Below are 15,145 nucleotides of genomic sequence, written 5' to 3' on the forward strand. Positions count from 1 at the left end.
TAACATCGAAGGTTAACAATTCTTCCTCTTATAAGCTCTAAGACTGTGACACTTCAATATCACTCTATGTGGAAAGTAGATGTGAACACCGGGGTTGTGTCATATCCTGCTACTAAGAAACGGTATCACGTTGCGGATGCCGCTGTATCTGGCCAAACTGGTAGGTGCATCAATCGACGAGATTGTGATATTGACTGATATTCACAATAGTGGCTTTGCCTTGTCCGGAATGTGTCATCAAGCGGTCGACTCAACGAATGCATCTAGGTAGCGAAGTGACCTTCCAAAATATAACAGGCGCCGGTTCACTTGAATGGGTTTCCATCCACTACACCGTCAATGACCCGGAAGGTATCTTGGGGCTCATCGCACCGTGTGACTTATTCACCTACTAATAGACGTCTGCCTTGTAGCTGGTCAAGTCCATATTCTCTTGAACGACGAGACTGTTCCAGTAAACATATCGGACTTGAACAGTCGTGCTGGATACCATCGCGCCGTCCCCGTACAACTTCGCCTTCGTGAAGGGGATGTAAATACTATCACACTTGGACTTTCTGGACGTTCAGGTATGTGTTTGAGATTCACAAAACCTTAAACTTTTCAATGTCAACCTGACAAAGGTGTCTGATTTGTGATAGACTTCGAGGCGACTGTGGAAGGCATTGAGCTTCATCATGATTAGTCGATGAGATGTTTCAGTATACCAACCGACTTGCTGCATTTCCTCCAGCGCGAGACAGTGTGAACAAAGTGGTGCGCGGACAGAAAATAGCTGCTACACAAGTAGCTAACAATTGAGGTATCGTGAAAAGCAAAGGAAGCTACAATATGTGATTGTCATATAGAAACCACCTAGTTATAGCACCTTCCACGCTAAATCTCTGACATAAAAACGGAAGGTTAGAGTTAGGCGACCAACATGTTGCCTCGGAGAGGACCGTTATCTTGTCGGCGATATACCGGCAATCACCCTTGTCCGCACTAACAGGAATGTCCCCAAATTGGCTGAAACGAGAATGCGGGAAAAGATGTACTAAAATTGCTTGGTGTAGAAGCTTGTTCCCTCATCCCGCAAGCATTAACGATAACAAGAGGTGCCAAGAGATAACAAGCTCAATGCCCAGCCCCACCGTCGACCCAAGTGACAATCAACTTTGGGTAATAGTTCGTCTCCAATTGCCTTGGAACTGTGAGCCTGGGGCGTGTAACACTCTTCAAACCGAGGATCTTAGATTGGCGCCACATAGATAAGAGATGACTAGTCCTGAGATTGATTGCGTGCGCGGTGCGCCGCGCTGATGCTAGCTTCACATCAGCCAGAAGAGGTATCCCTATCCTGGGAAGACATTGCTTTGCCCAACCTGACTTTCTTCACAATTTCTCTCTTTTCAGCTTCTTTCCAAACTCTCGCGAGCTGTTTTGTGTCTCATACGCGATGTCTACACTGGTAAGTCTCATCATCACTATGTAACAGGGCAATTCGAGATGCTGACATGACTTCACTCTAGCCAAGTTTCAACGAGTCTCTGCCGCAGGGTGGCAACCCGCAAGAGGTGGACGTTAACGCACAATATGTCGGATACGAGTACAACTACTCATACCTTGTATTCTGTGGCTACATCGTTTGGTTGATTATCCCAGGGCTAGGCCTCCTTTATGGTGGCCTTGCCCGCCGGAAGTCTGCTCTCGCTCTTTTATTCCAATCACTCATGGTCGGCGCCGTGACTACGTTCCAAGTAAGTAATATTACCTGCGGTTCCGCCAGGGCAAGAGTCCTGCATCAAGGCCAAATCATTGGATGAACCCTCCGAGAACATTAGATAGAATATACCCGGCCTATGCATCCTGGCTTTCTCCTCAGACAATGACTGACTCAAAGGGATGCAGTGGATGTTTTGGGGTTATTCGCTCGCGTACAGCCGAACCGCGGGCCCATTTATCGGTGATCTTGCAAATTTCGGCATGAAGAATGTCGTCGCAGCGCCTTCGATTGGCAACCCTACGATTCCCGAGATCGTCTTCTGTCTGTATCAGCTACTATTCTGCGCCTGCACAGTTCAGATCGTGGTAGGTGGCGCATTTGAGCGCGGCAGGATCTTACCTTCTCTCATCTTTGGCTTCTTTTGGGCAACTGTCGTATACTGCCCAATCGCTTGCTGGACTTGGAATCCCAATGGCTGGCTCTACACTCTGCCCTCCCTCGACTTCGCTGGTGGCGGACCTGTACATATCTCCTCTGGGTGGTCGGCCCTGGCCTACGCTTTCGTCCTCGGTAAGCGCAAGAAGAACCCCGACGACAAACACCACGGCAAGCCTCACAACACTACGCTGGTCTTTCTCGGTACCGTGTTGATTTGGTTCGGCTGGTTTGGCTTCAATGGTGGTTCAGCTCTCAATGCGTCGGTTCGCGCTATGTACGCAGCTTTCAATACCAACACTGCAGCCTCAACTGGTGCCATTGGCTGGGTCATGGTCGACATGGCGAAACATAAAGGCCGCTTCAGCGTTGTGGGTGCCTGCTCAGGAGCGATTGCGGGCTTGGTGGGCATCACACCAGCTGCTGGCTATGTCAGTGTCTGGCTGGCTGCAGTAATTGGATTCCTTACTGCTGTGGTTTGCGCGCTCTGTGAAAACGTCAATGAATGGTTGCGCATTGATGAAGGGATGGATGTTTTCAAACTACACGGCATTGGCGGCATGATGGGCTCTTTTTTGACCGGAATCTTCGCTACGTCTGCAGGTAAGTCATACTGTGATAAAAGACTTGAACTCATAAAGCACTGAGTGGATATGGTACTGATTGCGGCTTAGTTTCCTCCCTCGATGGTGCAACTCTTGCACCTGGTGGCATCGACGGCAACGGCATTCAAGTTGGCAAGCAGTTCGCCGAGATCACTGCCATATCCGCATACTCATTCGTAGTATCTTGTGCTCTGCTCATGATCTTGAAGTACATCCCCGGTCTACACCTTCGTGTTTCTGACGAGGCTGAAGAGAAGGGGTTGGACTTGGACCAATTCTTTGATGAAGAGATTGGCGACTGGGGCGTTTTCGACGAACTGGAAAAACGCCGCATCCTAGCGGATACCATTGTTGGCGAAGTGGGAGTTAGTTCATCGGCTGAGAATGTCCCGGGGACTAAAACCGCGTAAGCAATGGCAGACCTTCGACTAATAAATGTTTGTGTCGTGCTTTCTTGCCAAGTTAGACGAAACACCTGAGAAGGGATTTCTCACTATCATTGGAGAGACGCCCAATACAGTTGCACTTTGGTAACGTTAATCCTGGCAACCTGGTTCCCTTAGACACTTTCTTCATTAGATAGAAAGAGCTGGAGTTAGCAATGGAGTAGAACCTTTGGCTATTACTACTAAAGGCTAGTTGGAGCGTAAGCCCATTGTAATTAGGTTTGCGAATTTCTTCCTTGGGATGCTGAGCCTCATCGTCTGATATCTCCGTGCCACGCTTTTGAGAGGGGCCAAAACTTGGGCCCCAATTTTGCAATTATGTGGTGTCTCGGCAATCTTTCCTGATATTCGAAACGCCATTCTATCAGGGCGTGCGTCAGCCTCACAGTAAATGTACCAGTAAGCGCTAGACTCGAGAAGGTATCCAGAACTTGAATGTATAGCCTAGTTGAACTGAATGTTCTCTGGCTTGTCCTGAACTGTAGGCGAACATCTCTGAACCTCAAAGAGTCAAAAGCCCAGCGCAATCGTTATTGTAAGAGCATGAAGAACATAAATGAAAGGACATAAAAGTCACGGTGTGTCGATTGAGAGCTACTGTATCTTGTGCTCTTCCAGGCGCATTGTAAGGAAAGATCAGAGGCTAAACTCGTTAATTGCGGTTGTTATAGTTTGAGAAGACGGGTGCTCGTCAGCTTATATTTCTAAGCTTATATCGATGTATGACAAAGAATGTGCCGTACTGTCGACCGCAAAAGTCAACCTCTTTCATATATGCGTTGTTGGTCAGTGTCTCGGTTCCAGGGTGAATCGAGGTCCTCCAGCCCAAGAGTGATCGCTTCATACAATTTCACGAGAAGCTATCCGAGGTGATGACGAGAATGAAGTCACAGCAATTGCATTACTGTCTAGTGTATATCTTGCCTGATGATGATGTATGCAAGGTCCAACGCTGGAGTACCTCATAGCATCTGTTGGCACATCAACCACTGGATGGTCGATTTCAATAACACCGTAGTGATTTGTAGTATGTGAAATTTTGGAGTTGGCTTGTCTGGCTCTCTGATGACCACGGCCCAGGCGACGACCTCGCGTTCGGATATCGAGCCGCATTAGGTAGTGCAGACAATCGCTGGAAGAACGGCCGAGGCGGGGCGGTGCTGATGGTCGTCAAATGCACCTCCAGGTAGCTTAGTGCAGACGTGCAGGGGCGCAGGGTTGAATGGCAGCAGATCACTGGCAGATTCGCATCACGAATTGCGGCTGGCGCACCATTTTTTGCCGGTTCGGGCATTTTTGAGCGCGACCTACTGGACGCCCATGCCCAAAGCTTATCACGTAGCTAACTACGTATCCATCGTGAATTTATGACTTAATTTTAGCTTACGACCACTTACTTGGGCTGTTGTTGTGTGTGGAGAAGATGCCATCGATACCAGGACGAAGCAATGTAGTCATTCCCTCATGAACTCTTTCGAATCTGGCCAGTCGTCTATGGATTGCAGAGATAACAGGACTTAAGAGTGCTTGGACTTTTTGTCTACTGAGGTGACGAGAACGATGGCAATCCTAAACGGCGTGTGAGCGATTCCGGCTGCCGGATCCGATGGTGCACACGTCTGCAGAACCCGACATGATAAGAGCGGAAAGTAGCACCTAGCATGTCGGAAGACGAGCCAACCAGGTACGGTCAAATACTGACAGGCTGGCCAAAAATGGCATGCTGGAGGCTGCAACGGCCAGAGTTGCCTAGAGGGGAAGACATGCCGGTAAGTGATCTACATTTAGGATCCTACACCACTCAGCCCTAGCCGCCTGATGGATTGAATGGCACTGCCAGCTAATTGACTATCCCAATGGTGACGTTGGAGGATCAGAGTGCTCGCTCTTGACGCCGGGCCGTCGCAACAATGCCAGCCTAACCAAAAATAAGAAATGTAGGACGGGTCCAACAGACGATCTGCAATGGAACTCGAAAATGGCCCCCATATCGACCCTCTGTGCTTGTGTCTGTGCGGGCACCATGCAAAGGTATATAGCCATCGGGCAGCCGATTCGGTGGACGTGAGGCCTGGTTGAAAGAGCATTATATTGTCCGCCCGCGCATTGCTTCCTAATCTGGGCCCATCTCCGCTATCTTCGACCGCACGTTGTGGAATCTGGCGAGTCTCGAGGCAGCCGTCAGACACAGAGACGTGGATACGGCTGGGCCAGTCAGACCTTTTTTTCGGGTAACTTCAACATGACCTCCCGAAGCAACACACCCTTAGATACATTCCTGTGTCCGCATTGCTCGCAACCTTTATTTAATGTCAAGAGGCAACAGAGCCTCAGAATCCCTAATGTTCCTGCCGCAAGCCACCAGCAACCCTTGATGTCGTATCCTGAAGATCAGGGCCACCAAGCACCTCAAGACCACCTCTGTTATGATTCACCTGCAGTGAATGGGCAAGATCAGACCGGAGCCTTTCAATACATAGTTGCTCAGCCGGGCAGTTTCTACGACAGCGTATACAGCACATATCGAACCGCGCCATACCAACACGATCGGCTGATGGAGGACGCACCAAAATTTGATAATGCGGACGGCATCCAGATGAATACCTCGAGGGAGGGAAGTATGCTGCCAACGACCAAGGAACAAGAAGAGCAGGCAGCGCCTCCCAAGCATCCTCGAGAAGGATGGGCGAAATGGAGATTCCCTAGCATGCAGGTTGCATTTGTTCTGTGCGGCATCATTATGGGCAAGTAGTTACCTTCCTGGGCTGATCTGAACAGACCTAACGCCGGTGATAGGCTATGATGTCAGCAACATTGCCAATATACAACCTCCTATCTACGAGGCATTTGGGCACGTCGAACTATTGCCCTGGGTCTCGATGGGCTACACCGCTATGAATGTATGCATTGCACCAATGGCGCGTCGGCTTGTCTTCGTAGAAAGTCTCAGATGGCAGATCGTCGCTTATGTTGGCATATTCTTCATTGGCGCCGTTGTAGCTGGCTCAGCTACTAGCATGAACAGTGTTATCATCGGCAGAGTTGTTTCAGGCATAGGAGGAGCTGGATTATATCAGGTGTAAGTGAAATTGGTTCTCATCAGCTTGCTTTAGGACTCGGGACTTAATTAACTTATTCTAAACAGAGCTCTGGTTGCCAACGTTGTCTTCACCACCCCAAGCGAACTTCCCCGAATCCAGGGGCTTATGGGAATATCATGGGCTTTAGGTCTCGTGTTGGGTCCAATTATTGGTGGAGCGTTTGCTGAGAATGTTCATGCGACATGGAGATGGGTATGCGGACCGTCCTCCTGAAGTGAAGCCTGTTATTACTGACACACAGCCAAGGCGCTTTACATCAACCTTCCCATTTTAGCTTTAACAATGGGAATCTTATTCTTCGTTGTACCAAACACTCGACTTGATCCATCTCCAGTTTTGGCTGGTCTGCTTGGTATAGACTGGCTCGGCTTCGTTCTTCATGTTTCTGGCTTCGTGCTCCTTTGCTGTGCTCTCATATTCAGTGGATCTACATGGGCTTGGTCATCAAGTTCCGCTATCGTGGCATGGGTGTTCGTGGGTCTCATCTACATTGCCTACGTGCTACAACAATACTTCAGCATCTTCATACCGAAAGATAAGCGAATATTCCCCGGAGATCTATTCAGATCTCGAGTCATCGCTCTCGTCTCTCTCTCAACATGGGTTGCGGGCTGTGCTTATGGCACGACGCTTTACTATACGCCGCTTTTCTTCGCCTTTACGCGCGGATTTGCCCCTATTCAGGCTGCCGTTCGCTTATTACCATACATCTGCACTTTCATCGTTTTCACTATCACTAGTGGTGTACTGCTCCCTGTCGTCAGGCTCTACGCACCTTTCTATATATTCGGAGGCGCATTGATTCTGATCGGCGCCGGGCTACAAACCACACTCGACCCGCATACGTCTCCAAGCGCAGTCATGGGACACACGGCCTTGATCGGCTGCGGCGTAGGATGTCTCTGGAATACCGGGGTGGGCATTTTAACTCAGTCTGTGCCTCCGGCGCGCAAGCTTGATGCTAGCGCTCTGTTCATCATCATGCAACTTGGCGGCACAGCGCTTACTCTAGCACTTGCCGGATGCGTCTTCCAGAACGTCGGCTTCAACCTGTTGAAGGACGCGATTGGAAACTCCGGCTTCAGTGATGAAGAGATTCGCCAGGCCTTAGCAGGCGTTGACTCGCGAGTGTGGGATGAGGCAGACGCGGATGTCATGACGGTGGCTGTCGAAGCGGTGACTAAGGTCATCGCTAGACTTTTCTACATTGTACTTGCAGCGGGGGCCATGGCATTCTTGTGCGGGTGTCTGATGCCTTGGAGGAAATTGGACTTCGGAAAGGCTCCAGTCAAAGGGAGCGACACTGAGGCGGAGCCTGAGGAGAAGTAGAATCCTTTACGGGCTGTCGGCAAATGAGTTAGGTATTGGGTCGCTTTAGCATTCAAAACACGAGCCCGGGCTTCTCGCGTACTACCATGCACTGGCGAACTATTGTAATCATTCATCTTTTAGAGGTTTTGTAGAGCATATGAGGTTTGTACCACATTGGAAATTTTATCGAACAATACTGAAGAAGGCGTTCAGCGTCAGGTTGGCGCGAAATTGGTAGAAAACGGTGCACAGGCAGCGCCGAAGTGGAAGGAATACGCCCTTGAATGGGGAATGGCAAAAGGACGTTAGCTACGGAGGCCTATAGGCACGACTGTGCTTTTTCAACTTTTCAAAAAATTTCAGAAATTTTTTACTTATATTATAACTCTTTGCTAGCATATTGTCAACGGAGGAAAGTTTTTACAACTTAGTAGATCTTAGCTATACTTTATATAGATAGCTTAAAGTTGTTTTGAAAAGCTTAGATAGCTAAAAGAAGCCTTACTTTATTTAAAGAAGTAGCTATTTGAATTAGCAGAGAAAATCATTATTGAAGGTAGAATATGATATAATATACGAATAGTATGTCGCTTACTATGATATACTGCTTACTATGTAAGTATGTTAGCTTTTTAGAATATCTTAAGTATTTATATAAAATAGTCGATTTTTAGATATAATATTATTTGATAATCTTATAAATAATCTCTAGATTTATATCTTTTTTAGCAAATAATACCTTAGATATTAGACCTAAATTATATACTGTTTGAATCCTTATTCTTTTATAAGGAGAATACTCTACTTTAGAAGTTTTTTAAGCTATAATTAAAGAAAAGGTGGTTATTTTATATTATGGTAAGAAAACGTAAGATTAATGCGAAGTAGATGTTACTTTTGTCTTCCTACTGTATTTACCTATAGTATCTACAGCATTTGTAGCACTTATAGTACCTACAGTATTTACCTACCTATAGTACCTACAGTACCTACAGTACTTACAGTACCTACAGTATCTATAGCATCTACCTACCTATAGTATCTATAATACTTATAATACTTATCTAAAGTGCTATAGATACTATAAGTGCTATAAGTGCTGTAGGTGCTATAAGTACTGTAAGTGCTGTAGGTAGGTAGGTGCTGTAGATACTGTAAGTACTATAAGTGCTGTAGGTAGGTAGGTGCTGTAGGTGCTGTAGGTGCTGTAGGTGCTATAGATACTGTAGGTAGGTAGGTGCTGTAGTTATAGTGGCTAGAGATTGAGATACTTTTGAGATACTGATTTTTGGACTACTGACGCTAAGTTGAGTTAGCTCCGGGGAAGGCGGAAAGTGAGCCGATTCGTTAAAAAATTGAAAAAGCACAGTCGTGCCTATAGGCCTCCGTAGTTAGCGCTGACAATATAATGCACAGTGAATCCCACGTGATAGAAATGATGAAATATATAGTTGCCTTCTCCTCCTTAGCTCAAATCTTGGGCCACAATGACATTTGTATCCTCCAGCGACATACACCGTCGTGAGAAAAACGTCATAAATAATGGCCGACACAACACTCTACTCAACTATAGAAGCGACAGTCAAAAGCTTTGTTTCATCATACACTGATGCTGTCGAATTACGGGATGGCTCTATCCTTTCCCGAGCACTTACGCCAGACTGTCGTCGTGAGCTAGTGCCCGGATCAATGTTCCGATCACTGAAGATACCATTCGACCCGAAAATGGACAACGACGCTTATGAGAAGCACGTGTCCAAAGAACTCGTCGTGCTGGAGTACAGTAAGACCGAGATCTTAGACTGCTCAATTGATACCGTTGGGGTAAAGGCAGCGGCCCGATCAGTTCATACGCTCAAATTAAAAGAAGGGGACGCATACGTGGTCGAATTTTGCTGGTTCTTGCACTTCACTGATGATGGAAGCAAAATCAAGAAGATCACTCAGTTCGTCGATGCTACTGGTGGATCCGCATTTTTGGCAGCGATGAAGGAGGTTGTGTCGAAAGAACCGAAGACTGAATGAGCTTGTCAGAGCTACCATAATTTTTTTCACAGAACCTAAAGATACGGACTTTGATTACTATGGTTGAGTAAGACTAGATTGCTTTTCCTATATCTTCATTACTTTCCCATTTCACTGATACCTCTTGTGTTTGGATTATTTTGGGTGGAGGAGCTTCATTGCTCTCTAACATCTTCCCAAACCAGCCATCCGACTCTCTCTTGTACTTTGAATACGAAAATAGATACGATGATCGCGATGACCGAGTCTGTGAGAGTGAGTTCCTTGTCGAGGTTATGATTGTGCTACTGGTGCCTGTGGTATCCAAGCCCCCAGCATACATGTTGATTTCGCCGGCATGGAACCTGACTGGTGGCTCCCTGACTGGTGGCTGATTTATTAATGCTCTCAAGATTGGAATGGAGGCGGCCACAATGGTTATGGCACCTTCGGCGGTTCCTAGAACCGACAACCAGATCCCATCGACTTGTTTCAGTTAGCTCCGCCACCTATACCATAAATGAGAGTTTCAAACTTACTGAGGTCAAATTTGTTGATTGCTGGAAGTTGCGTGATCTTGACGATTGATACGACTCCCGCGCTATGGCTATTAATTTAGAACATTGCTGGTTGAGTATCGAGATACGACTTACAATACGCCCATAGACATGGCTAGCATCACGCCAACCTTTTCCTTTTTGTTCATCGTCAATGCCCAGATGATTTTCCACGGTAGTATTGCTAAAATAATGTCCATCGCACCGGAATAAGCTAATGATTTGTCAATACTAGAAACTCATGAGGAACTGCATGTTACGCTTACCTGCCGTGAAGACCTGGTATCTAATGATGATCTCCTTGGGCCAGCATTTCCCCTCCATCAAAGGCTTCCACAACTTCTCTGCTGGTGAGCACTGAATGTATGTTGACAAAGCCCCGAACCCCAAAGCAAGATTGACGGAGATCATGATGAACCAGATGAGCCGTTTTATCCAGCCGTCAGATATTCGTAATACTGTGATCGCGAATGATGTCTTGCTCCACGTAGCAGCAAGGATGGAAAAGAAACCACTCGTATTCGACAACAGAAGGAATGTGGTCAGGTCTTTGGGATTAAAGTCCCAGATGTGTTTACCGTACCCAATCGTCGTGTTGTATGATATCAGAATCGTCTGTACTGCGAGTGCGACCTAATTATTCTGCGTCAGTTGAGGGTTTTTGTAAGTGCACTTGCAAATTATCTTGAGCTCACCCAGCTTGCTATCAGGATATAATCATCCCACCAGAGACCTCGCCGGCGTAAGAATTTGCAGTACACTCGCAGTCCCAGGAAGGTTGCTGCCACCGCCGTCAATATCCAGATGGCGTAATTCACTTGAGGTCCATAGTTGTCATGGGGGAATTGACTAAAGTCGAACGGCCAGCCGTTCCAAGTGCCGTTAGGCGGTACCCTCTGTGCAGACATTGCCATGCTTGCCTCTGTTGCAGATGAGCTCGTAGTGAGTTTGACTTGAGATGACAACTCAGTTACATCCTATGATCTTATAGTCATGTTGACTTTTGTTGCAGACTTCATCTCCTCGTTAGATCGTTCGACATGAGTTTGATTAGAGAAGAGTCGGAAACCACAGCGAGAAGTCGGGGAAATAATTCATTCGATCTCTTTGTAAACTGGGGGTTCAAAAGCCGAAGTGAAGTGGGCTCGGACACGTGGATCCATGGTTCTGAATTTAAGATCTTACCCCATCAAGCCCTGTTCGGATGAAGAAAAGTTATGCCAAGGCACCGAAGTGTAAGAGATGGTGCTCGAGTGAGTGGCGCGGCTGATGTTCGTCTGAACTGGAGAAACCCGGTGCACAGCATGTTGGCAGGGGCTTGGCGGGGACCAAGCGCTACATGTCACAACCATGATTACTTTCAATGGTTGAGGGCTCTGTGTCTCACAATGCGGAGAACCTTCGACGACACAAGCATCGCATTTAACCGTTCTCATGTGTTCCAAGCCCGTAGATCAATCCAGATTTACCGGACTTTGACAAACACCATTTTCATGCTTTCCAGAAGCGTCTCTCTTTCATTTAAGGGAGTTTTTTTGCGCTGCCTTCTTGCACACGGTCAATTTGCCCTTTCCGTGTATCGCTTTCGTACGGCTTGCTTCTCCCGGAGCCAAAGAAGTGACCGGGTCTTGGAGTGCAATCAAAAGGGGGGAAAGCAGCTGCATTTGACCGCGTTTCCAACTGCCGGCCCGTCTTGTTTCGATTTCAAAAACAGGATTATTACGTTCCTCATTGTTTCGAGGCTTTTGGGGAAATACCACAGGCATGTTTGGTGATGAAATACAAGGGTCTGAGCATAGAGTTGCTCAACTGCCTAATCGCTCACTGCTTTCCATTCACAAATTCACCGTCAAAAGCTCGTTGTATAATTATACAAGGCAACAATCACTTGATGAGAGCTATGTCATCAAGGACTGGAGTGATAACTATTATTAGACTATTCAAGCATTGCCCATGCTCTCTGGGTTCGGAGGCTGGCTGGCTTACTATAAGTCCGAGAGTGCGATCATACGTTGATATCCAGACAACTGGGTCCGATATGAGCAGTGCCCGACGCAAGCCACCCGCCATATGTAACCGAGCAAGGTTGCACGATGCGGTGTTGCTCTAGGCGTTTTCATCCAATAATTTATAATTTGTCGCCGTGGCGCGAGATAGTCGAGCGCCACCAAAGCGGAGTCATGTCAGCACGTCAAGGCAACCCAGTTTGCCAGATGCGTTATTATATAGCGCTCGAACGTTCATAAAAACATAAACCGGAGTCTGAAATGAAGAGACAATACGTCTTGGCGTGTATGTTCACTTGTAAAGCTTTCATTTGAGATCCAGCGGACCTCACTATCATGGTGCATATCTAGATCGCTCCACCCCGAATGAATGTTTTCCTAACCAAATGCAGGCAATCACATCACGAACCCGGCTGTCATTGTTCGAGATTCTGAATCTTGTCGTCAAAGTGTTCACTATAGGTGAGTGATTCGTTACATGGCGCTGCGTAAACTGACATGCAGAACAGTACCGCTCAAGCTCTGCATCAATGCCCCTCGATCCTTGCTGGTGGCCGTATGGCGTGGACTGCCACTCATAAATTTCCTGAGATGCGCAGTCATTCGGGTGCTAATGGAGAGCCTCACCCCCCGGCAGACCCAGTTCGTAATGCCCAGTACTGGAGAGGTTTACGAGAAGTGGATCACCATGAAGCAAATCCATGCACGCACACACCATGATGCCGTTCTTGCCAGTTGTCTTGTTTACGATATTGAAGCACTTCCAGACGGCGCCTCTTGGCTTATGTGGATTGGAGATCGCACCCGAGCCAAGAAGACTGTCTTGTTCCTGCATGGCGGAGGATATCTGCTGCCGCTGGACCCCGGACAGCTCGAGTGGTGTCTGCAAGCATACGTCCGCGCTGGACAAGACATTGGAGTTGAGGTCGCCGTTGCCGTGCTGCACTATACACTCTGTCCCGAGGGTCAATATCCTGTACAACTGTGCCAGGCCGCGGATGCTCTGGGACATATCCTGGATAGTGGAACTGAGCCTCGAGACATCATCATTGGAGGAGACTCTTGCGGTGGGAACTTGACAGTAGCACTACTTTGCCACATTTTGCACCCACATCCTGCCGCAAGACGGATTGAAGTAAGTCAGCCGCTGGCAGCTGCATTTACAGTATCGCCATGGTTGAGCAAAAGGGAAACGGGACGTGCTTTCGACGAAAATAGACATCTTGATATGGTATCATCTAAGATTGTGCACCAGTCCGTTACCTTAACATTACGTGGCTCCCGCCACGTGGCCGAAGAGAGAGAGGGCAAGGGCTGGGCCATGCCCATCGATGTGGATGATGCCTGGTTTATAGGAATGAGCAATGTTGTAGGGCAACTGTATGTGACCGTGGGCAAGAACGAAGTGTTGAGAGACGAGGGCATTCAGCTGGCAGAAAGCATGCTGAAGCGGAACCCAGATATGGAAATCAGACTAGAAGTGAGGGAGAAAGAGGCGCATGATTTCATTTTGCTAGAAGGCCAGATCTGCTACATGGGAAATGCAATGAAGGCCATGAAAGCTTGGATGCTGGGTGTTCTTAGCAAGTCTACCAGTAAGACTTGAGTTTAACAAAGGTAGCATCCATCAAGATGAATGAGTTGATGGTGAGCTCAGCTCCTCGTATTGGTGATTTGCTGTGCGAAGGACGGAAGAGGCTTAGCGTGCAACAGGTGCAGGTGTCTCCCCAGGGTCCGTGCATACTTTATTTCGCCGGGGGCCCAGCTTCAGAGCTAAATCTGGCAGGCGCGTCTCTTTCTTTCCTTCCCCTCCACCCGGTCCCCTCTTTAACCCACCCAAAAACCCACAAAACCCACCCTGAAGAGCTCCCACACTGCTAATCACAAGGTGGTGAGCTCACAGCACTGGACTGGGGGCGCGACGAGATTCAACCGCAATTCACCCGGATCTTCGCCTTGGGTAATCCTTCTTCATACCCGCCTTTCCACCTTGGCTAGCTAATTGCCTGCCTACATCAGCACGCCAATTGAGGTAGTGTGCAATGCGCACCTACCTCCCAGGTGTTCTTTCTCGGCAGGGTCTGGGAAGGTACAGGTAGTGGAGCTAAGCTTGTGCTGCGCTGGTGGTGACGCTGAGATCTCCGCGAGCGAGTGTGAGTGTGGTGAGCGGGCGGGCAAGATGTCAGGCTACCAGCACCCTCCTCCAACTTCAGCCGGAGCTGGCTCAGATACGACGAGCTTCGCATCGAACTCACCGGGGCAGCCCATAACTACATCTCCATATCAGCAGGCAGCACACCATTACGATGGCAGTGGTCTGCTGTCGCCGTCTGCGCAGAATGTGCATTCGCAGGCGCATTACCCCATGGCTGCCGGTCTTCAAGCTCTCAGCCAAGCTCTCAACCCCTCTTCAAATGATTCCTCTCTTCAGAACTCCGGTCCTTCTCGATTCACTTCGTCTGCTGTGGCCGCCGCCGCAGCAGCAGCAGCAGCAACAGCTGCCATGGGGCAGAATCATCAGACCCAAGATGGAATACCGGCGGCAAGTAACGGAGCTCCGTCCACCACGCAATCCACCTCGCCCGCGAAACCACAGACGCGTCTCAGAAGGGCGTGTGATATGTGCAGCCAGCGCAAGGTGAAGGTCAGTAAACTCAGATGTTGAATACTCACTTTTTTTCTCTTGGAATCTCATCCGATTAGCTCGACACCGCGACTCATCTAGCTAACAAGACGGTGACTTTCAGTGCGACGAGTCTACTCCTTGCCGCCCGTGCAGTGACCTCGGTGTCGATTGCACCTTCGCTCGAGCACAAAGACGACGCGGTCCCCCGAACAAGCATGCCGAGGCTTTCCGAGCTGCAAAACGGACTCGTACCGAACCCGAGACCATGCCCGCGACACACAACGCAGCGGAAATGCTGGTGACCGTGGGACTGAACGGAGACGGCGCTCTGGATGCAGAAACCATTGCC

At 48.4% G+C, this 15,145-nt stretch overlaps 4 protein-coding genes across 4 annotated transcripts; all 4 read left to right on the forward strand.

Annotated features, from left to right (window-relative positions):
• Positions 1 to 1,438: 1,438 nt before the first annotated feature.
• Positions 1,439 to 3,177, forward strand: UCRPA7_2935 (putative ammonium transporter protein; the record flags this gene model as incomplete). Its single annotated transcript, XM_007915513.1, has 5 exons — positions 1,439 to 1,450; positions 1,512 to 1,739; positions 1,891 to 2,743; positions 2,815 to 3,110; positions 3,166 to 3,177. The coding sequence occupies 5 exons, from the start codon at positions 1,439 to 1,441 to the stop codon at positions 3,175 to 3,177; spliced, it is 1,401 nt and encodes a 466-aa protein (XP_007913704.1).
• A 4,096-nt stretch (positions 3,178 to 7,273) lies between these two features.
• On the forward strand, positions 7,274 to 7,621 carry UCRPA7_2936 (putative efflux pump antibiotic resistance protein; the record flags this gene model as incomplete). Its single annotated transcript, XM_007915491.1, has 1 exon — positions 7,274 to 7,621. One exon carries the CDS (start codon positions 7,274 to 7,276, stop codon positions 7,619 to 7,621), a length of 348 nt encoding a protein of 115 aa, XP_007913682.1.
• Positions 7,622 to 9,292: 1,671 nt separating this feature from the next.
• Positions 9,293 to 9,628, forward strand: UCRPA7_2937 (hypothetical protein; the record flags this gene model as incomplete). Its single annotated transcript, XM_007915520.1, has 1 exon — positions 9,293 to 9,628. The coding sequence occupies one exon, from the start codon at positions 9,293 to 9,295 to the stop codon at positions 9,626 to 9,628; it is 336 nt and encodes a 111-aa protein (XP_007913711.1).
• Positions 9,629 to 12,556: 2,928 nt separating this feature from the next.
• Positions 12,557 to 13,776, forward strand: UCRPA7_2938 (putative alpha beta hydrolase fold protein; the record flags this gene model as incomplete). The annotated part of the gene is made up of 3 exons (XM_007915492.1): positions 12,557 to 12,632; positions 12,680 to 13,305; positions 13,426 to 13,776. The coding sequence occupies 3 exons, from the start codon at positions 12,557 to 12,559 to the stop codon at positions 13,774 to 13,776; spliced, it is 1,053 nt and encodes a 350-aa protein (XP_007913683.1).
• Between the last annotated feature and the right edge of the window lie 1,369 nt (positions 13,777 to 15,145).

The sequence above is a fragment of the Phaeoacremonium minimum genome (assembly GCF_000392275.1).
Source record: "Phaeoacremonium minimum UCRPA7 unplaced genomic scaffold PA7_03_scaffold_221, whole genome shotgun sequence".
NCBI classification, from domain to species: Eukaryota; Fungi; Ascomycota; class Sordariomycetes; order Togniniales; family Togniniaceae; genus Phaeoacremonium; species Phaeoacremonium minimum.